Below are 11,595 nucleotides of genomic sequence, written 5' to 3'. Positions count from 1 at the left end.
TTGAGTCCCGCAGAGTGTGATATGATCATCTTGGTTAACTGTTGGTCTTGATAGTATTTTGATCAATGCATTACCATGTGAGCTTGTGCTGACTTTTAGTTCTTAGAGATCTATTTGTATCCAATATGATTTTCAGAGATATTTTTAGAGAAAAGCTGGTTTTGCAAACTTTATGTTTCGTGTGCAATGGTGGGTCATGCTCTCTATGAATCCACTATTTATGAAACAATGACTATGACTAGGTGCTGTAAGTTTTCCTTCCGCTCTGTTCAGTCTGGATTAAAAGCAATGCAAGTTGGCACATCATTTCCGTTACGGTCTACCAATAGATGATTGTTGATCGTGTCAATTTTGTACAGATGGAGCCAGATAGGTTTCTCCACTTGTTATTTTCGGGTGTGATGAAACATTGCCAACTCAGATGCTTCACGATTTGAATTATAGTCATTGAAATTATAGCCGTTAAAATTATAGCCGTTGAAATAATAACCGTTGGAATACACCGTTGCAAATGGCCATTGAATGATATTATTAAAATATATAAGAGGGAATATAAAACTATCGGCTAAAGATGGAATGATATAAATGATGAAATCTTTTTAATTCACAGTATATATAGAAATACAGATGATGAGATATAGACCATCTTGCTGGAAATGCTCTACACCTCCGCCTCTACTTCTCTCTGTCGTCCAAATATTCTCTCAGTCCAGTTCTTGCGCTGCGCTCCTTAACCCTACCGCGCCGCCCTCCTTAACCCTACCGCCCCGCCGCCCTCCACCGCCCCCAAACGCCAACCCGCCTAGCTCCACTATCTCCCAGGATGGTTGCAACCCAGAGGCAAGTTGTGAACACATCGTCGAGGTGCACCCCGGGGATAGCGCGGGGCACACACTCGTTCGAGATCATTGGGTACAGCCTGCACAAGGGAATTGGTAGAGGCAATTATATATGTTCCGATACCTTCTCCGTTGGCGGCTACGAATGGTGCATCCGCTACTACCCTGATGGTTACAAGGAGGACAAAGAGTATGTCTCCGCCTTTGTCGAGCTCATCAGCAATGATGGCGAGGTGAGGGTCCTCTCGGACTTGAGCCTGGTGAAGGAGGACTCCGGGCTGCCCCTGTCAGGGGTCTCCCAGGAAACACCAACATTATTAAAAGCTGGATCCTATCGGGGCTACTCAAAGTTCATGAAAAGGAGCGAGCTGGAAGCATCACCATACCTGCGGGATGACCGCCTCGTGATCAAGTGTGAAATCACTGTCATCGAGGAACCACGGGTGAGGCAGACCTCATCGGTCTTTGAGGCCCTGGTGCCACCCTCTGACTTGTCAGATAATCTGGGCAAATTGCTGGAGGCACAGGATGAAGCTGATGTGGTTTTCAAGCTTAAAGGCGAGGCATTCCCTGCTCACAAGATCATCCTCGCAATGCGATCCCCAGTATTCAAGGCGCAGTTCTACGGGCCAATGAGTGACAAGTCGATGCCAAACATAGAAATTGAAGACATCCAGCCTGCTATTTTCAAAGCCCTGCTTCACTTCATATACACAGATTCATTGCCTTCAATGGATGGTCTTGATGATGTTGACAAGGAAGAAATGGTGAAGCACTTACTCGTGGCTGCAGATAGGTATGCAATCGAAAGGATGAAGATGTTATGCCAAAGCATTCTCTGCAAGAGTATTGATGTTGAGAGTGTGGCGACCACATTGGCTCTGGCTGATCAGCATCACTGCAGCATGCTCAAAGATGCTTGCGTCGAATTTATCATCTCTTCTGGCAGAATGAACGATGTGTTGGCAAGCCAAGGGTATGTGCACCTGAAACAGTCAAGACCTGCTGTGTTTGTTGATATCTTTGAGAAGTTAGCCATGTTTCACAATATTTAGTGTGCCCATCCTGTGAAACTTCAGATAATCAACTTAGTTGACGCCTAGGAACCCGAGATCGATGAACTAGTCCCATCTTCAAGTTTTCAGAGGTATTTTGGATGACGCTGCTGTAGAAGATATGTCGGATAAAGTTGTGTCTTGCAGAGTTCGGTATGCTCATCTTGGGTTAATTTCTGGTTTTGATAGTATTCTGGTTGATGCATTGTCATCTGAGCTTGTCCTGTCTTCAGTTCTTATGAATGTTTTTCTATTACAAACATGGACTTAAAAGAGATATTTTAGAGAAGAGCTGTTTTTTGCAAAATGTATAAGCTTGTATGCAATGGTGTGGTCATGCTATATATGAATTGACTACTGATGGAATGATGACTTTGCATTGTTTCCCTTTTACTCTGTTCAGTTCTGGCCAAAATAATGCAAGTTAGCACATCATTTCTATTACAGTCCATTGTGGTTACCAGATAACACTTCGGTTACTTTTATTGTTTAACTTTAAAGACAGAGAAAACTACAAATGCACACCAATCACTTTCGAGAGCAGAGTAGTTAATACACTGCTGAATGTTACAAACCTACAGTCCCGGATTGCTTTGACAGATACACTCCTAGATTTCAGTTCGTGGGGAAACTAGGTTTGAAATGGCTTCCAACCTTCCGGGCATGATTGGTTGGCTTTGACCCAAGAAAGATGAGATTAACGACTACCAAAAGTTGTGTGATGTGTGACACCTAAAAGACAAAGTTGTGTGATACCTGACCTGAAAGGCACAGTAAGCTAATTTTGCACAGGTTAGCTGTCTGGCTTTTTATTCGCGGTAGGATCTGGACCGCTGACAGATTGGGTAAGCATGGCCTACCTCACAACGAGAATGTGTGCTCTGCAACACGGCGGAAGAAACTGTTCATCATCTCTTTATGGGTTGTGTGGTCGCCAACATTATCTGGAGCGCCGTTCTGAACTGGGCGAACTTTCATCAGGTCGTTCCAAGCACGGACCAGCAACTACGAGAATGGTGGCGGCAAGGAAGGGCCATCATTGGCAGAGCTGGTACTGGTGGGTTTAACTCCTTAGTGATTTTGACATCCTGGACGATTTGGCGGGAAAGGAATGCCAGAGTTTTTGAAAAGCTGCACAAGCCAGATCAAATTAAGGCTGAAGCAAAACTTTGGTGTCTAGCTAGTGCAGGCTGCATTTCCCTTCCTGGTTGTTAATTTCATCCTCTGTCTGTGGTTTGTTTTTGGCAGTCGGTTACTTCTGTTGTAACTTGTAAGGCTGAGTTTTTCTTAGGTCTGTACGACTTGCACCCACAGCAATGGGTTTTCCCTCATCTAATTAATATACATGCATGGCTCTTGCATGGTTCAAAAAAAATATCGTTTATAGGGGCTGTCCTGAGAAGTGAAGTATGGACATTGACGCCACCATTCGAGAAAAATCACAGTTGCTGGCATCAAAACTATGTTCTGAGGCAGGTTGTTGGATCCAAAGTACTACATTGAGACGGCAATGCCTCCCAGTATGTTCTCTTTAGTAATTTTAGACACATGGGAAGAATTTAAAGTTGCTACACTGATCCGCATCCACAAAAGCATTGCTTCCTTAATTCCTTCCAAGTTCTCCCATGGATACAATCTAAATATTTTTATGTATTATATGAACTATTATCAGATGCTCCAAATTGGGGACATGACGACCACGTATTCTTTTACTTTGAGTAACAACTTCCCTATTGTGTGTGGTCTTGATACCACCAGTCTAATGAAATTATTCTATCATCAAGCAAGAAGTCCAGCTTCCTGAAATTCAACGAGAACCGTAGATTTAATGATTACGATAGAAGCGAGCTTTTGATAAGGATTGCTTCGTGCACAAGCAAAATATATGGCAGCAGTGGTACCAGAGTACAAATCAAAACATGGAAATGTACCCAGCCTGACGCTACATAGATACATGATAATAGAGAAGTGTGTATTTTGTGTTCTTTCTCGTTATATTATCTGGGTTGAAGATGATGGCTAACACGAAGATAATCAACATCTGTGTGTCTCGTCCCTGTTACAATCAAATGAAAACGTGATGCTTACACTGGCTATTCATTCTGATATCAAGCAGAAATGTTTGCATTTTCCGCCAGGATGTCATCAAGTAACGACTCGCATGCATCTTCCAGTAGATCCAGTACCTGAAAAACCATTGGCCAAAGATTGCTTACAACATACAAATTTTTCATGTAAACCTTGTGATCCTAGCTAGCTTGTAACATGACTACTACACCTAAATCTAAATGTCTTTGAGATGAGTAGGAACTTCTCATGGTTTCCATCTGCCAACTAAGAAAGAAATGCCATTAGGAAATCAAGGAAGAGTGCCAAGAATCTACTTTTTGCACTGATCTCACGTTTTCATTTGTTGAAATAAGCATTTTCAGTTAACTGCACATAGCGCGTGTGTATTACTGCGTACAGTGCAGTAGCCTAAGCATGCATCTTTGTTTCATCAGAAGAATATTCTTTTTTAGATGGGAGTACCACGGTTCCATTAGAAAAAAAACTAACTAAATTACCGGCCAGAAGGTCCAGTACTTGATATTGCAAGGTGAGAATGCCGACATGTTGGAGATGAGTGGGTCAACTGGTTGTGGCAGTCATCTGTTGACACCACCACACATCGCATAAAAAGGGCTTATCCTCATTGGCGATGCACACTGTATGGTGGCTATGGAAGCAGCAGAATGCTGCCCTCTTCAATGGCTGAGAGGCCCAAGGTGGCCATATTGCTTGATATAATCCGTACAGAGGCGTGTTTGTGGAGCAGAGCAGGAGCATCCAGGCTTCAGGCGTGACTAACGGCTGAGCTAAGAGTGCTTCGGTTGTGGTGTGCGTGCAGGTTTGTAAACGCCTATTCATAGGTTTGTAAAATACATTTTCTATCTACCAACACATTAGAGCATGGCATTTGCGTTTTCTCGGCAGAAAAAACAATGCCTAGATGTCGGTTTTGGAAATGTCGGTATAGCTCAACAGTAATTTATGTTTAACACAATGTTTTCATTCTTTTTTGAAACTTTGATGCAGTACTAAGACAGAGCTCATGAACATCAAGATCATCACACTAAAACACGCTCATAAGCTAGATGGTTAACATAAGGTGTGCCTGGGTAATGCTAACCACTATGCTTGAGATGAAAACAAGGCATGCGCATTCATGCACATATGAATGCTGATGCCAGTTGGGGCAAATTATTAACTAAAAAGGACTGGAAAATCAATGGCAGCCTTATGATACTGACTAACAAGCACATTGTGTCCTTGGCTCACCTTCTCAAATCCCTTAGCACCTCCATAGTAAGGGTCTGGGACTTCGGACTCCTTATGTCGCTTGCAATAGGAGCACATCAGCTTAACCTAGTAAGGGTACCACAAATAAGTCTTTGGTCATGAAAAACAGCATTATCAGATATACCGTGATTACTGCTAACAGCTCACATATGTTTGAAAGAAAGAATAAGTAGTACAGCTCAAATTATCAGACCCCGAAAATAATAAAATATTTATCAGACAACTATGCAGCCTATTCCACTTTACAGAGGTAAGGGAATAACTAGTAGTAAGCAAAATCTCACTTGTAGACATTGTCAACAAGGCAAGCTCCTGAATTAAATAAGCAACATCATTTGGGGCAACAAGCAACACAAATCAATTTTTAAATGATATTAATGACTTCGGCATTTGCCAAACAGACAGTGCATCTTGGTGAAGTGGTACAGGCTAAGATTTCCAGAAATATCAAGTTGGTGACTAGCAGCAGAATAAATGTCATTTCAACCACTTTTGCTGTCACGTTTTAAGGTACATATGTATCATCTATTCTTTATATGGGAAAAGACGGAAACAAAAGTAAGAAATTTCTTTTTGTTTAATATGGAGTTACGAAAAAAAACTGCACATGCAAATGCAATGAACTGAAGGTCAGGGGTAAACCTATAAACCTTAACAGTAGAAATGGACAGAAACATGTATGTACAATGAAGGATGAAATTATAAATTTATGATATAAAACAAATAAAGCCCACAATCCTAACCTTCTTAGGTGCACTGTCTGGGAGGGGTTCCTTCTTTTTCCATCTCTCAAATGAGCTCAAAATGTCTTCTGCATAATGGTCAAAATAAAAGTGTATTAAGCAGCAACACATCAACAAAAGCTCTGAGGTTCTCAAACACAAACGAAGGGAGCTGAGAGAGAACCATAGTTCTGCCTATCCATTGCAAGGATGAGATCAAAATCTCGGAAGTCTGAGGGTCTGGTAGGCCTGGATATCGAGGTCACCTCAATCCCCCGCTTCTTGGAAGTTGCTATCATCCTTGAGTCAGCTTTATTTCCCTGAATCCATGCAACACCTCATCAGTTTTGATGCCTCTCAACGGCCTGATTAAGTGTACAAACGAGCAAGGTAAGTGCAGAATACAACCTCGTGATAACCGATCGTACCAGCAGAGTCTATGAGAAACTTGGAATCAAGACCACGCTTTGTTACGAGGTTCCGGAAGACCGCCTCAGCAGCCGGGCTCCTACAAATGTTCCCTGTACATAAATTGTACAATAGGCACAAGAAGTCAGATAAATACAGTGCATGTATGCTACTGGAGAATCGGCGAGATAAAATTTCCGTTCCCCGGGTGGAAATGGAACCGGTGAACGCCCGCCGTGGACGCAGTATGCCCACACGCGCAGAACATGCGGAAGGAGATAGACGAGGTAAGCTGAATCTGGAGATCGGCGCGCAGGTATTCAAGGACGCTACTCGAATCAGCTGACTCGGACGCTCGCTCAGAGGAGGGGATTCGCGGGATTTACCGAGGCAGACGAAGAGGACGGCGAAGGGCTTGGCGCCGGTGCTCGTCTCCGCGGCCATCTCCTCCGCTTCCGCCGCCGCCGCCGCCGCGAATAGGGGGCGAGGAGGGTTTACGAACCGGTCGCGGGGGAGACTGGTCGCGGTGCGTCCGTGCACGTGGCGATTGGTGGCTGTCACAAGTGGAGGAGTGCGCCTCCTAACCGGGTCTCGCGCTGTCGGGTTCGGAGCCAAGGAGGAGTACGCGGCGGCGGCGGAGGTCGACGCGAAGGCCGCGGCGACCATGGCCGGACGGCGAGCTAATGCTAATGCTAGTGGATTTGTGTTGCCAACGAGCGAGTGGCTCGCGTCGCGCGGGCTGCGCTGGCGGAAGCGACAGGCGCGGGTTTGCGGAGCTTCCCTGCCACTGTTTCCAGTTCCTTCCGCATTTTGAATCTGGAAGCGGCCCGACTGAAATACGCTTCCGGAGGATGTTTTTACCTGGCCTGATTTCCAAGGAATAGACACGGGCTCAAATCATAATTTTATTTCTGTCAAAAAAAAAATCATAATTTTATCTCTCTCCTCTATCTAATTCAAAGCAACTTATTTTTTCCTCAAATTCTGGTGTAGCATCCAACAATTTGTTCTCAGTTTTTTTATTTTGTTTTCAATTTCACGTTTCACCCTCGATCCATAATTGACTTCTTTGCATTTCTCGTATCAGTTTTCATGTACTATCTCTGTTTCAAGGAATAAGACGTCCTCGTTTTACGAGCTTTTTGTTTGACCAAGAATTACTTCAAATAGATAAAAATTATTTGTATGAAATCAGTATCATTAAAAAGTGCTTTTTAATACGAATCCAACGATACTATATACATATAATATAATTAAGATTTTGTTGCTCAATTTTTATGGTCAAAGTTTATCTTGGAATACGCGTACGCCTTATTCCTTGAAACGGAGTTAGTATTAACATCTAGATTTTATTACCGTTGTCATTATGATTCATTAACATTTTTAAGTGGAAAAATATAATCACTTTTGTCTTTTCTAGATCGTAAAATTACTTAGTGCTCCTCTCAACACGGTCAACTAGTTGATTATAATTAGCATGAAATCAAACATCTCATTTCACATATTTGTACATATTGCATAAAATAGAAACTAACTAAACGCGGTGGAGCTTCTAATTATTGTCTTGTCAACCCCTTTCTTCCTCTACCTCAGCTACTAGCTACTGCAAGCTCCAATGGTGATATAAGGTTTTCATGTCTTCATGCATCGAGACCGTCGTTCCTTCTTGTTGCTTCTGACGGATCTTTTTGGCGCCACAAAGCGGCAAGGACAATAGCTGGTTTCGTCTCGGTTGTTCTAGGGTGTCATGGTCGTAGAGGTGAGGCAACGACAACCTTGTGACCAAAAGTGACCAACAAGGGGAAAGTGATGAGGAAATCTAATAGATCTACCATATATTCTTATTATGAGGTCTTTTGGATGCTTTAGTAGTTAGGACCACTATGAAAAATGACAATGTGGGCCATCTAGCGAGGATGAGATATGTGATGATATGTTCGTGCAGATATGAGGTTGTTAGATCAACATAGGCAGGGGTGATACGTCTCCGACGTATCGATAATTTCTTATGTTTCATGTCACATTATTGATGATATCTACATGTTTTATGCACACTTTATGTCATATTCGTGCATTTTCTGGAACTAACCTATTAACAAGATGCCGAAGAGCCGCTTGCTGTTTTCTGCTGTTTTTGGTTTCAGAAATCCTAGTAACGAAATATTCTCGGAATTGGACGAAATCAACGCCCAAGGTCCTATTTTGCCACGAAGCTTCCGGAAGACCGAAGAGGAGTCGAAGTGGGGCCACGAGGAGCCGCCACCATAGGGCGGCGCGGCCCAGGCCCTGGCCGCGCCGACCTATGGTGTGGGGCCCTCGTGTGGCCCCCACGTTGCCCTTTCGCCTACTTAAAGCCTCCGTCGCGAAAACCCCGAGCACCGAGAGCCACGATACGGAAAACCTTCCGGAGACGCCACCGCCGCCAATCCCATCTCGGGGGATTCGGAGATCTCCTCCGGCACCTCGCCGGAGAGGGGATTCATCTCCCGGAGGACTCTTCACCGCCATGGTCGCCTCCGGAGTGATGAGTGAGTAGTTCACCCCTGGACTATGGGTCCATAGCAGTAGCTAGATGGTTGTCTTCTCCTCATTGTGTTTCATTGTTGGATCTTGTGAGCTGCCTAACATGATCAAGATCATCTATCTGTAATACTATATGTTGTGTTTGTCGGGATCCGATGGATAGAGAATACTATGTTATGTTAATTATCAAGTTATTACCTATGTGTTGTTTATGATCTTGCATGCTCTCCGTTATTAGTAGAGGCTCGGCCAAGTTTTTGCTCTTAACTCCAAGAGGGAGTATTTATGCTCGATAGTGGGTTCATGCCTACATTGATACCGGGACGATGTGATGAAAGTTCTAAGATTGTGTTGTGTCTGTTGCCACTAGGGATAAAACATTGATGCTATGTCTAAGGATGTAGTTGTTGATTACATTACGCACCATACTTAATGCAATTGTCTGTTGCTTTGCAACTTAATACTGGAAGGGGTTCGGATGATAACCTGAAGGTGGCCTTTTTAGGCATAGATGCAGTTGGATGGCGGTCTATGTACTTTGTCGTAATGCCCAATTAAATCTCACTATACTTATCATGACATGTATGTGCATTGTTATGCCCTCTCTATTTGTCAATTGCCCGACTGTAATTTGTTCACCCAACATGCTTTTATCTTATGGGAGAGACACCTCTAGTGAACTGTGGACCCCGGTCCATTCTTTTATACCGAGATACAAATCTGCCGCAATACTTGTTCTTTACTCGTTTTCTTGCAAACAATCATCTTCCACACAATGCGGTTAATCCTTTGTTACAGCAAGCCGGTGAGATTGACAACCTCACTGTTTCGTTGGGGCAAAGTACTTTGGTTGTGTTGTGCAGGTTCCACGTTGGCGCCGGAATCTCTGGTGTTGCGCCGCACTACATCCCGCCGCCATCAACCTTCAACGTGCTTCTTGACTACTACTGGTTCGATTAAACCTTGGTTTCTTACTGAGGGAAATTTGCCGCTGTGCGCATCACACCTTCCTCTTGGGGTTTCCAACGGACGTGTCAATTACACGCATCAAGGGGCGGAGCCAGAATCATCCCAAGGCTAGTGCTAATATGGTTTAGTGGTGGTAGTAATCTAGGTTTTTCATATTTATAGTGTTAAAATTGAAGGCATATGTGTTGCAATGCGGCTGCTGGACCGGTGCTACAGCACCGGTAGCACCATGCGTAGATCCGCCCCTAAACAGAGGAACTAGCGCTGGCTGGATATGTGATACTACAGTGTGTATCGGGGTATTGATAACATTGCTTAGTACTGGTCCCGGCCATTGAGAACGTATCAAGATCTTGAGCGTTGTATAACTCCTCCTACACCCATACTATTTGAGTTGTTTAAATATTGAAAATTATGAAATAAATTTACTACACTAACATTGCATCGATATGTTAAGCGAAAGAGTTTTAGAACTAATTTAATATATGCAGATTGAGGAACAAAAACGAAAATTCCACCGCTGAAGTGTTAATATGCCAAATTCATATCCCAATCTTTAGCTTCCAGAGTTGTGTTTTGAATTTCGTTTTGAAATTTTTTGTGACATTATTGATGATGGGATTTTCAGATTTGGGAGTACCGGAAGTACAGTGGGGCCTGGCCTTTCCGTCGTTCGGCCGGGCGGCACCTCGCAAACCCTAACACCCAATCGCCATGGCCGACGCTCTCCGCCGGGACGACCCGGGGTCCTTCCCCGACGACGAGGTCGCGCCCTTCACGGCCTCCTCCTCCACCTCCCAGGGCGACCCTTTCCGCGTCGCCTTCCTCATCGCCGCGCCGCCGGCCATCTCCCGCCTTTACGTGCAGTGGCCGGGCCCGGGCGGCCTCGACCCCGCAATCGGCATCGCGTGCGACCTCGTCCTCTTCAGGCTTAACTGCAATCCTGTAATGTCGGGGGTTTCCCGCTTCCCGCATCTTCAGCAGGATTACTGCTCCTCGCCGCACAAGCCGCCGCCGCTGCTGCTCAAACGGATCCCCATGTGTACGAAACCAGTCTTGTCAAAGGTTTAACTATGCCGCGCGTGTTTCACCTCCACACCCTTGGTCTCCTGCGCCGTGGCCAAGAGGAGTTCGCCATGGCGCTGGATGTCTTTTGGACATTCTGGCAACTCCAAGCCAGCAGGGGAGCTCTGCCCTGTTTATCCGATGATTATCATCAGGATTGCAAGTGAGACGCTATGCAGAACCTACAGATCCACTATCGCCGAGGATGAGTTGCTGGATTTGCTCTACTGGAAAACTGACACGGTGATCCCCTTCAGCAACTTCTTGTGCTGAGTTAATTACTACCGAGGAGGAATTCTCTTCTGCGACGTGTTCGAAGAAATGCCCAAGCTAGTTTACCTCCGGCTGCCCATTGCTGACCATCCTCGTGATACGTCGGCAAACCCATTCTTTGACACGAAGCGCAGCGTGTGCGTCACTGAAGCTGGCCTAAAGTTCATCGACGTTTCCCGTGAAGACGGCGAGCTTTTGGGCCCATGAAACCTGTTACTGGGTTCACCGTCACCTCCTACACTTTGAAGGTATCGGAGAGCGGCGACATGGAGTGGCACCCGGATTTCTCCGTCACGTCCAAGGATTCGTGGGCTTGCAACAGCTCTGATCTCCTTCCACGCTGCTGTGCTCTGATGTACCCTCTTGTGAGTATGGACAGGCCCCATCTGGTACATTTTC

At 44.8% G+C, this 11,595-nt stretch overlaps 2 protein-coding genes across 2 annotated transcripts; one reads left to right on the top strand and one right to left on the bottom strand.

Annotated features, from left to right (window-relative positions):
* The first annotated feature begins 823 nt into the window (after window positions 1-823).
* Window positions 824-1,894, top strand: LOC124707698 (BTB/POZ and MATH domain-containing protein 1-like). The gene has a single exon (XM_047239369.1). The coding sequence runs from the start codon at window positions 824-826 to the stop codon at window positions 1,892-1,894; it is 1,071 nt and encodes a 356-aa protein (XP_047095325.1).
* A 1,920-nt stretch (window positions 1,895-3,814) lies between these two features.
* On the bottom strand, window positions 3,815-6,874 carry LOC124685326 (putative low molecular weight protein-tyrosine-phosphatase slr0328; the record flags this gene model as incomplete). The annotated part of the gene is given in 6 exon segments (XM_047219672.1): window positions 3,815-4,080; window positions 5,216-5,302; window positions 5,980-6,047; window positions 6,143-6,278; window positions 6,367-6,479; window positions 6,753-6,874. Coding segments are annotated over 6 exon segments (604 nt in total), but the record flags the coding sequence as incomplete, so codon positions are not given.
* Window positions 6,875-11,595: the final 4,721 nt, after the last annotated feature.

Source organism: Lolium rigidum, chromosome 1 (genome assembly GCF_022539505.1).
Source record: "Lolium rigidum isolate FL_2022 chromosome 1, APGP_CSIRO_Lrig_0.1, whole genome shotgun sequence".
Classification (NCBI taxonomy): Eukaryota; Viridiplantae; Streptophyta; class Magnoliopsida; order Poales; family Poaceae; genus Lolium; species Lolium rigidum.
The sequence above is the reverse complement of the archived record's forward strand: the minus strand, read 5'-3'. Positions and strand labels throughout refer to the sequence as shown.

Coding starts and splice junctions, on each gene's coding strand:
- LOC124707698 (XM_047239369.1), top strand. CDS start 824: ATGGTTGCAACCCAGAGGCAAGTTGTGAACACATCGTCGAGGTGCACC.